The sequence below is a fragment of the Apaloderma vittatum genome, unplaced genomic scaffold (genome assembly GCF_000703405.1).
Source record: "Apaloderma vittatum isolate BGI_N311 unplaced genomic scaffold, ASM70340v1 scaffold761, whole genome shotgun sequence".
NCBI lineage: Eukaryota > Metazoa > Chordata > Aves > Trogoniformes > Trogonidae > Apaloderma > Apaloderma vittatum.
The window spans coordinates 49,527-63,396 of NW_009699336.1; the positions used below are offsets into that span (position 1 = coordinate 49,527).

Genomic DNA, 13,870 nt, shown 5'->3' on the forward strand with positions numbered 1-13,870 from the left:
CAAAGGAATGCCATCTAGGGCTTGGTGTAGGAAAGGAGAGGAGGACAGCGTATGGCTTACAGGGGTCAATATACCATTTTCTGTCTTAGTTTTGAAAAGAAACACTACGCTTTGGATTTTGTCTTTCCTACACTATGAAGGAAATAAGAGAAAAAAAATGGGGAGGACATTTCAGACACAGCAAAGTAGACCTCTGAAAGTTTACATTTCGGAAATAAAGGTATTATTCAGTGAACAACATGATCAGTTCTACAGGGGTCAGAACACCAGCTTTCATAACTAGTAACCTTTTGCACACAATCTATACTGAAATAAGTAATCACACCAATTGCAGTAAAAAAAATTTGCCATTTATATATTGTTGCTGATCGGCCCTTTCCCCACCATTGATCCTGGCAAACAGATTCCCTAACAAAATACAACATCTTCCTCTTAAGAAAGTATTCTGAGGCTCATCTAGCAAAACTTCCTGAATATGCATCACGTATTTTTCTCACACGGAAACATCTCAACTGGGTAAAACAACTATAAAAAGCCCCAGCTTTACACCAGAAGAGTGTGAAAATTAAACAGTGAAAGGAAGAAAAGAAGGGAATTTCTTGCCGTTGTTCAGAAGACAGAATTGAAAGACCAGTTTCTTTTGATTTTTTTCCAGGACCTGGATGTCATATTTGAATCAGTCTCTCAGCAAATCTATAGTCAGACTTCTTTTCCTGGACTAGAGACTTTCTCCTGTGACGTAAAACTACTTGCATTCCAGTAACTTTGTATTTTTCAGCTCTAATTACAGAGCTGTCTATATGCACTGCCAGAAAACCCCCAGACACAGTCAGGTATGCAGCAGGTACGAACCTCATCCTTCTCTAATGGATGATATCAACTGCTGAGCAGTGTGTGTGTTCCTCACTGCAGTGCAGTACAGCTGAGCTGCTGGAGAGTTCAGCTACAGCTTTCTGGGAGATCTGGGAGGCTGTAGGTCTCCCTCCCCAACATCCACCCTGTGCCATTGTAAATAGACCAGCAGAGCCAACCACTTCAGTTGTGGCACCTGCCCTGGGCTTATGTTGAACACTCAGAAGAAATCCTGCAGAGCTCAGTCCCAACTCAAAGCTTACAAGAGTGGTGGTAGACACACTTCTTGAGTTGTAAGAACTGGGTTGTCCAACATCTCATAAGGGGATATTGCTACCTTAATCCTGCTGGAGAATGGAGAGAAAAAACATTCCCGTTGCTTTCATTCCATTCCTCTAACTTGTACAGTGTTGTAAGTGAGACTTAACATTATCGGTCACATATTATAAACTCAAGTGTAGCTATTGTTCATCATTCAATAAAAGGATTGGCAAAACCATGTTTGTAATATCACATTCAAAATAAGATCTCTGATTCATTAATACTTTAAGTATCACTAAACTACAACTGTAATTTCTAACCGTACCTCATCAAAGTTTGCTCTTATTACAGTGTCTAGTATCCTCTGACAGTGAGTTCTATACATCATAATAAAGGTAGAAACCTGAAAAAGAAGAGGGAGACACACAAAAGATCATTCTACTTTAAGAAATCTGCTTTTAAAACTATCAGAATATAGAGCATAAAAAAGTAAGTTTTTTCTTATCTTACTCATGCACGATAGCAAAAAATAATGAAATCAGAGACTAGTTAGACTAGTTAGATTAGTTTTAAGATGAGTTTTTTTCTTAAAAGTAAATTCTCCCTTTGAGTTCATGGATTTTTCTATGTCAATGGGGATTCTTCAAAAAGCCTCAGTGAGATCAAAGACGAGAATGTGGCCCTAATTAGGACATAAAGAACTATAAAACCCTATTCTTTTGTCCACTTTACATTGATACTACATATGTGAATAGCATCAGAAAACTAGCGAGCTCAGCTAAGAGCAGCCAGAGCACTTTTGTCATATGTGCAGATAGGATTTTCTTAATTTCTAGCCTAGAAGGATAAGAAATGCACTAAATCCCTCTCTGCTCAAGAAAGCGTCAGAACTCTTTTTCAGTTTGCTATCAAATGTGTTCGCAGAGTAAAGAGCTATAATACATTTTTAAACAGTTACCCTCAAACCTCACCTGCCATATGTAATGCGTCTTTAAAAAACATACAAGGGCTTTAGAAATATTGTCAGCTGCTAGTGTCAGCTGCCTACTTTAAGGGAGAATATTTCTTCCTATCATATGGAGTTATTAAGGTACCCATAAACAAAGCCAAAGCGTTATTAAACTTGCTATAATGTTAAGTCTTTATACTTTGGATAAAGCAGGGAAAAAAACCCAAAAAACAAGACAAGCTGAGAAAAGATTTCCAAAGTGTTACCTTCTCCTCTGGCAGACTGGCTGGCAGATTTAGATCTTTGACATTTGGAAACTCTGGCAGTAATGTTCCCAGTTTGGATCGTGGTGAATACGCCACTGTCTGTTTAGTTACTTCTTTTTTTCCTGTTTCGTTGACCCAGGCTGCTCCTTTTTTAGAATACATCACATCGTAATACTGAGAGTTTTCTTTCACTGCAATTCCGTAGTAATGGTACCTGATACACAGAGACGTATATTTTATAAAGCAGATTGTTTGAAAATTTTTTTTTAAAAAAAATATATATATATATGGGAGTAAGAGAAACTGATAATGCTAATGATTTGTACAGCAAAATAGACTGTGCAATAGTTTACATGTTATTAAAAAACATTGATTCAGTAGCAGGACATTGCGGTAATATATTTGGCTTCCAATTTTCATTCCATCTGGTAAAAGTAGCTCTCTTCAGAGTTATTAAAGCTGATTCCATTGCAGGGCAGGAAAATAATGGATTTCAATTTTGTTTTTTATTCTTGTAAAAAAATCCCAACATCCTAAAGCTACTTGTTGGCAGAGGTCTGCTGTGCAGCTGCTCCTTTAGTTTAGCAACAAGCAGAGGTACAGACCCTCTGGACTGGCCCTTCTGTTGTTCTTTCAGCTCCCTGATTCTCAGACTGTTGAGGGCTGGATTGATCCCTGAAAAGCGTGAATCTTTATTGCAAATAGGTTGATCAGAAACATTTCAAAAATTGAAAACACTTCAGTGAAGAGAGATGGGAAAAAGGCTCGTACTGGAAAAGAGATTTCCTAGTAGCTTCAAAATCATATAGACAGTAATAACCAAGTTAACTTCAAAATTTTTGCAAGTAGCTTCCTCCTTCAGTAATTTTATCAACCCAAATGGCAAAGCTCCACTGGTGCAGTTTACAAAGATTTTCTGTATTTCTAGTAGAAAAAATCCCAAATTCAAGTCAGTAAAAAGGGCTTGAAAATTTGATCTGTAGAAGAATAACATGCAGACAACACAGTCATTTTCACGGTAAATAATGGAATGCTTTTTAGTGTCATGGATCCAGCATCTCCAGCACTCCTTTAAAGAAAGAAGGAAAATTCTCTTCATGTCATGTAGTTTCCATCAGTTTAACCAACCTCTTGCGTATATAATTGCAGAGCTTCAAACTACAGTAGAGAAAGAATTGGCTTTTACATTTAGCTGCCTTCTCATGGCTCACCTGTGGTGGAACCGTTCTTAAGTTCAGTGTGGAAGAAAACAGCTGCATGCTTACAGCAATAAACCCAGCTGCAAAAAAAGAAAAGCCGCACAACTGATGACCAAGAGTGTAGCACCATTGTAGCTCTGAACTTTGTAATGTTGCAAGGCAGCCGTGCTATAAAAAGACTGAAGGCAGAACAGTGTGAAGTCAGATAATCTTAACCACTTGTATGGTCAAATTTCCTTTGGCAGTAGCAGGGAAGTGGAATGAAAATCATACTGGCAGCAATCGGTCAGCACAGTTGGTGATAAAGGGACTGAAGTGCTAATGCCTAAAGTAAATTCTTTACGTAACACTTAATTGGAATGCAGACAGAGGTTTTTGCAGACAGAACCAAAGCTCAGTTACAGCTGTACTGGGTCTAGCAAAGGGTATATTTATTGTAAAGAAGTACAGTGTGCATGTAGTGTGTGTCTTGATACCTCTTTTTCATTGGATCAAATGAGAATGATTCCTCTGTGTGATATAATCCTTCGGGTATTCGTCACTGAGGAAGATGTAGGCATCCTGTTTTGGAGAGGAAGAACTCAGTTTCATACCTACTGAGGCTGTGAAATTTGAGTGACACAGGGGTGACCAGGGACTCTCCAAAGGCCAAGGATTTTGCAGAGTACAGACAACCTGCTTTGCAGAAACCCCTTCTTATTTGCTAGATGGGGAGCAGAACCCTTGCAAAGGTGGCCTGAGAGGAGTATGTGATCTGAAAGCCCCTCTGAGAGCCGTGCAGGTTGAGGGGAAAAATATGCAAGAAGTATTAAGTCTCATTGATCTTCAGCCTCATTGAGAGTAGAGAGACACAGCTTTCGGAGACGCAAGATACCTTTAGTACCCCTATGAGAGACTCCTAGAGCTGTGGGAGGAGCTCCAGTCTGGAAAAACAGCAGCACTCATTCCTTTCATTAAATGGGAGGACAAATAACGAAGCTGTAGTCAACGTCAGAGTGATTCGATGCCTCACAGTGGGTGCTCTCACCTAAACATTTCCATAAAGCAACTTGTGCAGAGTTTCATGAACCTGTGCAGAACTTACATTCAGCGCTAAATCCTTATTCTCTGAGTCCAGACCTATCACGCTTTCCTAATATGCTGTTGGACTAGCCCAGAATTTCCACCTGAGAGTTTTCTGGTAGCTTTATTATGAGTGATGTTACAGTAGCTCTGAATTTGCATTTGGGAAGAAATTTCACACCTTCAATTAGCTGCCTAAATACTCTAGAAAAAGAAAGCTTAGTTATAAAAATTCAGAGAATCTCAAGATGGGGGAAAGGACATCACCAAAGTCCCATCAAAGAGGGACTTTGCCACTCCTTGGCATGGACCACATGTTAGAGGAGCACAGTAAAGTTAATTTTAATGGCATTTCTTTTAGCACTTTGATTTCTTTTTTCCTTTAAAGAGTGGGTGATTCTGGCTTTAGTGTGTAAGTTCAATTCTCACAGTATATCTGTTTTTCAGCATTTAGCAATATTGTGTTTCTAGTCTTTGTTTTGAAAGAGCTTTACCAGCAAAATTCTGCAAACACATTGTCCCAGGTTTTCACTTCTCCTCCATAGTTTTCCACTTGCGATCTGCAGAGACTGCTCTCTTAGACTACCCTGTAAGATTCTGTGAAAGCTGATCAAGAAAAGCATATATATGTTTAGGAGGTTTGTGTTTGCCATATAAAGATCCAAAGCTCCACTGGAAAAATTTCATGGACTACACAAGCAGAAAAAAGTATAAAAACATCACTCTATCCTCTTTGTAAATTGGCAGAATCACACTTTATCAACAAATGGAAAAAGTCAAATACCCCAGGAAGTGCATTTTTCTTTCTGAAACAATTTCTCATTCTGGAATAAGGATGAACAGTTTTTCAGAAGTATCATTTTTTGAGTAAGGCAATAAACTAATTGCTTGATCAACTAAAGATATGTTGGATTTCCTTACACAGGAAAAATTAAGGTTAAATGCAGATTTGTGGACAGTTTTAGTTTAGGCCAGTGGACGTTCCCACCTAAATGCCGGATAGCATTTTGCCACTCATCCTCTAAACTGAAACATGATGTTAACCAGCTGTCATTTCCCGGCCTCCAGCAGTCATTTCATTACTTCTAGGTGTAGACATGCTTTACATTGTGTAAAGTGAGGTGAGATGAAAAACATTATACAGACAATATGGAAGATAATACTGATGAAATCAGTAAAAGGCCTCCAGTAGACTATCTTTGCAGGACAACAGGTGAGTCAATAAAACAATGTAAACACTCCAATGGAACCTCCATCAAAGTTGGGGTTTAAGTCCCCAAATTATTCCCTGATCTTATACTATTATATACAGTAAAGCCAGAGCCAGCTGGGGCACTGTGTGTGATGATTATAATACCATACACTGCTTACTTTGATTGGCCTCTGGTTCCAAGTCTTCTTGTCGTTAGTTGTGGAAACTGCTGCCTTATTATCTGCAAATAAATAGAACTGATATTAGAAAAAATTAAAAAGCACATTTACAAATACTTAATTTAATACAGACTGTTAAGACAGAAAAGCAGAAAAACTGTCATGGGCTGTAAGCAAAATACAAGGCAGGAGAAATGAGAAACAAAGTTTTTTATTTTTTGCATTATTGAAATAGGGGAAGGAGACTTTAAAACTCAGTATAATTCCATTAACTACCATTCAGTTAAATAAAATCTTTCAAAAGTTGCCAGGGTGGAACACATTTCCTTAAAAATCTAAGATCTATCTCTAAACTAAGGAGGTTTGTACTTTGAATCGCTACTATGTATTTACGTCAGTTTGCAGGATCAACAAACTTGGTTTTACTGCAAATAGAGGAAACCCTCCTTTTGAGAGTTTTGGAGGCCCCAGTTCTTTAAAGACCTTCCCAGTCCTGCCATTAATCACTCCTTTTTTCTAAAGGATGACTCCCTGTAAAGATTTTGGTATTTTACAGGGGCACCGCTTCTACTAGGGGAACACTCATGGCTGCATTGGTAAAAATAGCTTGTAATCAATTTATCCTCTAGGGAAAACAAGTGCATCTCAGAAACAGCAGGGTATCATCAAGAATCTGGACTCGAGTCTGTCAGCAGAGATTAAAAGAATATTGCTACTGTAGACCAAAACTTCTTCAGTGCTGGATGCACTTAAGGAAATGGATTAATGAACGTAGATTGTGCCTTCAGTAACCAGAGCCTCTGTCAAGCAGAGTAGTCCTGAATGCAAAAGCTCTGCTCTCACTGCCGGAGAGGCGGCGCTCAGCACCTCACAGGGCTGAACCTTATTCTCAGTGTGGTCTGCAGTGGGAGGAAAATCCTTCTGGCAGAACAGTCATGCAAGCAAGACTGCAGCAAGCCTTGAAGATTCACTTGCAAACGGAAATTCTTCCTTTTCTAATTTACGATCAATTTTAATTGTGTTTTCATTATATAAATTGCTAAATGTTTCCTCTTCTGGGGAGGGCACTGACTAATATTAAAGGAAAACAGGCATAGAAGATAGAATATAACTGCTCAGCCAGAAGAAAACGTCAATTAAAATTGATTAAATAATATAGATTTTTTTTAACCGTTAGTCATTTTGCCAGTGTGACGAATATTTAATCCTGATTGATAACTGAAAGCTCTGGAACACATATTGGGATCAAAAGGCACTATATAAATAAAGACATTATAATGCCACATATTTGACCATTTCTTCAGTTATTTTTTTTTTTAAGCAAACATCTTCCCTTTGTATCTTGTAAAAATTGACCTGCATTGGGTTTCCAAGAGCTTTGCACAATGTAGCTGATGTCAAAAACACAGCATAGACTCAGAGTCGCTAGGTTGTTCAGCTTTAATTTCTGGAGCAAAACTTCAGCAAACAGTAAAACACTTTTGTGGAGCTGTGAAAGTTCAGCCTAGCTGTTTGATAAATGAGCAGACAGGCAAGCAGCCCTTCTTTCTTTTTTTGTATGGATTCAATGAAGCCTGCCTAAAGAACACCACATGCTGTTCCAGCTACTGATCTAACATTCCGCAACATCTCAGCCTTCCAAATTCCCTTTAATTACACATTAATCCCACCCCTCTCTCTTTCATTTTCTGCAGACAGGGTTGGGGGCTCCACAAGGCTGTGGGAAAAAAGGCAGTGTTGAAGAACTACTTTCTGAGGATGGTTTTTCTGGGCTAGGGGATTTTTTATTTCTTTTTTTTTTTTTTTGCAGTGGAAGTTGTCATTCAGAAAATACCATTGCTTTCCAAAAGTTGGTTTTACAGCAGCAGACTCCAAGAAAATCTTAATATTAGAGATTCTTTTACTTTATTTTTTTCTTTAGGAACAACATGAACCCATACTACTTTAAGGTCTTTCTAGTAGTGATGAAGTGTTACAATGCAGACTGTAAATGCAGCTTTATGAACCATATGCCGTGGGAGTTCCTGGGATTTAAATAAATCAGTCCATTTCTACATAGCAGGGCAGAGGTGATCAGGAAAAAAAGAAGAATGGAGCAGTTGCTCAGATGATCCCTTTTTCTTTTCTTTGTTTGGATTTTTTTTTTTTAATCCAGCACATTTTAAACAATGTGATACACCTTGCAGAATACAGCTGAAAAGTATGCGTCACTTAAAATACTCTTTGCCACAAATTCACAAAAAAAAAAAAAAGGAAAAAAAATAATAGTACAGAAAACCTTTGAAAAAATGTCAGGACTTTTGGATCTAATTCTGCATGTGTAAAAATATGTATAATATTTATACTCATGCTTGGGTGCTCATACACATCAGCATGAGTATTTATGTTTGTGTTTGGAATAAAACAGGTCAAGTACTAAATGAACTAGCTGTTCACATAAATGTTTATATTCAGCTACATTTATGTGAATCCCTGTGTAATGACAGTGCCAAAGGCAGTGAGATTTCCCTGAAAGGAGAGAGGAAAATAGATCAGGCCAAAGTGGAGTTCACTGCATGCTGAAATCAATGGAAAAAGCAGAGGGTCCTAAATGCTCATTTCTAGATCATACTTTCAGCCTGAAAAGTCACCCTATAAATATATCATCACTGTGTTTCATATTTATTGACTTTTAAAGACCTACAGAGAAAATGAGTTAATTTTACAGCTGGGTATGGGGGCAAGGGGGTTCCTAATTGTCAGACATGAAACTTCAGGTTCGGATCTGAAAACCAAATTGGATCATTTTCCTTCCATCGCTGCAGTGGGGTTCTGTAAGCAAATGAATCAAGACCAGACCACACAGTCTGAGCTGCTTTCTGAATGAAACCCAGTCGCTGCTCTCACAGCAGCACTGGCTTCTCAGCTGAAGCACTGGTAAAAAGATCTCATTGTAGACTTATCATAGAATGGCCTAGGCTGGAAGGGACCTTGGAGATCGTTTAATCCAACCTCCCTGTCATGGGCAGGGATGCCTCTCAACTAGATCAGGCAACACATGGGGACCGAATGAGGATTGAACCTATGACCTTGATCAGCATCACGCTCTAATCGACTAAGCTAACCGGCTCCCTAATGGGTGGTATCCACAGGAATTTCAGAGAAGGCAGGCCTTTTACCATTGTCCTTCAATGGAACTGAAATTTCATCTCATGCTTCTCCAAACTGACCACAAATCCAGTCACCCTAATGAGATCCGTTCAGCAAGACAGTACAAGTTTTATATTTTCCGAGTAAAATTCCACCTAAACTATTTGTCTGTTAGGCATTATTTCATGCTACTTAGCTTTTTAGTTTTGAGCCACACGAAGACCAGGAGTTTCACGTCAAATTACTTTTGCCTCTACTCTATTAGCCGCAAAACCCAATGCTCCTTCAAGTTCTTTCTCAGTTACTAAACTTTAGTTGTATTCTTCCCCACTTTGCTTTGTGCCCTTCACAAGATCTCATCTTGCCTTCTGACTACAGATGATCTTGTATGCTATTCTTGATTAAAAAAAATTAAAATAAATATTAAGAACTGCCTCATCTTTTTGCAACTCCATACTTCTTTTGATCATTGACTACTGTATGCATAGGAGCCAGGTAGAAGTCATTACATTACCAAACAATATATATAAAGTTTACACCTGTTCAGGGATTAGTGCATACAGGTCAGCATTTGTTCAACCCTTTTGCAGACAATCCTGACACATGGTTTTAGGAATGCCTGTGCACATAGACCATAAGGGCACCTTTTTCCTTCTGACAGGCAGTAATCTGAACGTATAGGGCAGCCAGAGTGAACGCAGGAAAGAAGTCCTCTCATATCACTCACACTGAGATTACACCACTAGTAGTGTAACACTCAACATATATTGCACAGATATCGGAGCTAACGGGATTTTTATCTCATTTTAGCTTTTTAAACCTAGTAGAGGTATCTGAATAAACTTGAATTAAATGACTAATTACTTGTATTTTTGACCATTCTTAAAAGAATGCGGTAAAAATTAAATAAGTTGCTTAAGCATCCATGCAAAACACAGAAAGCTTTATGAGCAATAATGAGAAAAATGCAATTCCTCTGTGAGTCTGCATTGTTTGCACAACCTACGGACGTCAGACATGGCTAACTGCGGGAGCTGTTCTGTTACCTGCAAATGTGTGATCTACACTAGGGGAGGAGGGTTGGACTAGATGATCTTCAAGGGTCCCTTCAACCCTTAATATTCTGTGAAATGGCTGCAAAGGTGCATTCCTTTGTGCTGGTTACTGCCAGCGGTAATTTCTGCCGCCGCATCTCTCCTCACATCCCCAGCTGTGACACTCCAACACAAGCAGCCCCAGCCCCAGCTTTAAAACGAGGAATGTATTGTCTATTCTGCCTTCATCTCTACACTGTGACCCATCATTCCTCACTGCATCCTCTAGCAAACTGCAAACTTCATGTTTCCCAATTATTCCATCTAAATTGTTCTATGATATGAGATGACAAAACAAACCACAGGGAAAAAAACCACCAAATCCTCTTATAAAGCATATTATGCACCTGTCTTCATGCAAAAAAAAATAAGGATGGAAGAAACCAGAGGTGTCTGGAAGCTTCTGAAGTATTTTTTTCCTCACTTCCTGTGTCAAAATATTAAATTTTTGCTCTGGGGGAAACAGGCAGAGGACGGTTTTTAGAAGTCTTCTCCCTGAAATAATTTAAATTGCTACTTTTCAAAAAGCATGTTCATTTTTAAAGTGCATCTAATCTAGAGGGATGTTATTCTTCATGACTCTTGCTCCTTTCTATTTGAAATAATTCTAGCCATGCTTCTAGAACTTCCCAGACTAATGAAATAAAATCCAAGTTGCAACCCAGCATTTGTGCTCTTCCAGAATGAGAAATGGATTTTAGTAGCTCTGGGAGGTTCTAGAGAGATTCTAAATATAGTGGAATAACCTCTCTTTCCTTTGATAATTCTTTAACAGGATCTGACTCTATTGTAGCATTTCAGTCTTAAACTTTGCCATGGCAGACAGAAAGAAGCCAGTGATGCCAAATATAACTATACTCCCAAACAGCTATGCTTTCCTTATTCTTGCTGCTTATTTTCACTGCTGTGAAGCACAAACACTGATATCCTCTGTCTTATATGATAAGTGCAGGATTTTTAGGCTCATTCCATCTTCGGCCTGGTACTGCTCTGGTTGGATCACTCTGGGGTTCCCCTATCTGCTTCCGTGTTTTTGAAAATCCTGCCCTGAGACAGCCTGTTACTACGAACACTCAGGTTAACAGGTACCTTTTCGCTCCAAGATGGCTTGAGGATGGCTTAACACTGCATTACTTTGAGGAAAAGGCCAAGAAAGGTCTTCCCCAAGAAACATCCACTGATTGGAAAGACCGTAATCAAATTAGTCTGTTACAAGATATCATTTCTCTCCCCGAGAACCATCAAGCTGTGACTGTCTAGATCTACTCTACTCTTTGCTTGCATACTTGCATGGCCCAGGAGAGAAGACTGTTGTGTATGGGTCCAGCATACTTGACTCCAGATCCATTGCCTGTTTAGATTCAATAATATTCCCGTTTCTCTCCACTCACTTTCATCATTTTTTGGAGCAGGGTATGGTCCAGCTGTAGGATAATATCTCAACTGATACTGCAAAGCAAGTCAGAAGGGCCTGCTGGCACTTTCTCTAATGCCTGTGCCCAATTCTGTCTGCTACAGACATTAGACTCCATGTGGAACTCCAAATGAACCAGATTCTTCAGTGAAGCTTGTGAGACCTCTCCTCAAAATCTTCTATGTGCAACAATACCCTCCTTCAACAGCTCCTCTGGCCAGATGGAATTCAGCCTACGGCATGATCAAACAGATTACTGCAACCCAACAAAGCTGCGAACATCGAATGCTCTGATTCAGACACTTAGCTGAGCTGCAGCCACTTTTGGTGCCGACTTGCCGAAGCCAAGCAGATCTAAAACCCCGCGCAACTCCCCCCACTCTGTGCTGGTGCCAGCACACTTACTGCCATCACCCAGCCTATCTGTGGGAAAAGGCTGGGTGCCAGCACCCCTGCACTCTGGCAGCTCCTGTGCTATAAGAACAGCCTCTGGGACGTGTTGACAAGGCATGAGGTAAAGCAGCCCAGAGGCCGCCCTACATCATGCTGAACACCTAACTAGGAGTCAGACGCTTGAAGCAGCAAACCCAGTAAAAATCCCTTTTCTAGAGGACGAATCTTTGGGAAAGGAGAAGTCACTCCCAAGAAACCAAAATGTCCTTGCTGGTTTTCTTAATCCCCAAGCTCAAGGAGAAAAAGGCAGCAACGCACAATAACACAAGGGGTCAGCAAAGCAGAGCCGAGGGGTCGAAGACCTTTCTAACTACGCTGTCACCCACATCAGGTCAGCATGACCACTCGCTTCTGCGATACGTGTGTCATTATGGGTTTTCTCAGAGGAGTGTGGCCCAGAAGATTCTGAATTGGGAGAAAAGTCATATTGGTCAACTGGCCTTCAGTGAGGAACCGTAGCTGCTAAAAAGGGATGAAGGAGGAGCAGGGACTGCTCAGATAGTGCTGACAGGCTGCTATGGTCCTTCGATGCAACAACTGAAACTACATCCTCAGCTTTAGACTGCTTTTTCCCCAATTCTGTTTTTCTTGTCTATAATGACTAATTTACTAAGAGTAAATTTGTCCTGCAATACAAGTTACTATTGAGCCTGCTTAGGAGCAAATTGAGAGTACAGGAAAAAAAAAATACATGTTCAGGAGAAATATCTCCTTAGACACAGCAGACAATTTCAAGATGTGTGCATTTCAATACAGAGATAACTCAGAATGCAATCACATTGCAACGTCATTATGAAAGAGGTTTCAAAAAGGCTACTCGTTTGTCCTTTTTAAACATTAAATATATAGTATGATAGCATGAAATTGTAAATCCTGTTTGTGCTAATCATGCTTGGAAGACCAGTACTGCTGGCAAAACTTTTGGGCATAGAGACAGTGCACAGTGATAAAAGAGGACTCTGGCTGGTACAGCTTGTACCTCTCTGGAGCAAAGCAAACTATTGGGGAGAAAAAGCACTTTTCTGCTGGTGTTACTGTGCCTCAGTCCAGTTTTTTTGGAAATGCGGTGGAAATACTAGTCAAAAACGTAGAAGATTTCTTTCCTTAAAAATATTACAAATCAGTTGTGGACTTTATCCTTATTTATTTAGTGAAACAAATTTATTGGAAACTAATTTTTATTTACAGCAAAGCCAATCAGGGAGCAACAAAGAGAATCTGAAGTTTGTGTGAGTATGCAGCTGTTGTTAAACCTCTTAATGCTGCCAGAGTGAGGTAAAGGGACCTCAGGCTGAGGGAGAATCACCCTGCAAAGTGTTAGCATCCTTTGTTTTCCTTTTCAAATATTAATTTACTATTGCTTGCCAAAAGACAGGCAGGAAAGCACCAAAAGAAAAAAAGGAAAACAAAAGGGGAAAGCGCTTAACCTCCAGGGGGCATATGGGAGTTGTGGGAAGAATATTTCATAAGGATGCAATGGAGGTTGCACCACAAGAAACTCGAGTGATCTGTGTCACAGATACGGCAGGGTCTGGGAGGTGACTTAGCACTGCACAGTAAATTTTAAGCAATGAAATGAGGTCATGGAGGGTAGGGGAAGCCAGTGCAGAGGAAGAAGATTACATCTTCAAGGGGCTTGATTAAGAAAATAAGGTCCATACAAGATTGCAAAAGAAACAAGAACAAAAATCAGCATGGGAAACAAAAGTGAAAGAGAAGCTCGAAGACCTGCCAACCCAGCTGCTATGGCTAGGAGAGAACCAGTAAGCCTTACGGCACCCATCTGAATGCAATAGCTGGGAAATGCTTGAAACATTCCT

At 39.7% G+C, this 13,870-nt stretch overlaps 1 protein-coding gene across 1 annotated transcript in view; it reads right to left on the reverse strand.

Moving 5' to 3' along the window:
• The window catches only part of RFX4 (regulatory factor X, 4 (influences HLA class II expression)), a 58,088-nt gene that overhangs the window by 43,773 nt on the left and 445 nt on the right, over positions 1-13,870 (reverse strand). The window contains exons 2-4 of the mRNA XM_009878303.1: positions 5,961-6,022; positions 2,329-2,542; positions 1,439-1,516 (exon numbers count right to left, since the gene is read on the reverse strand). Coding sequence (XP_009876605.1) covers positions 1,439-1,516; positions 2,329-2,542; positions 5,961-6,022 — 354 coding nt within the window. The remainder of the gene's footprint in view (positions 1-1,438; positions 1,517-2,328; positions 2,543-5,960; positions 6,023-13,870) is intronic.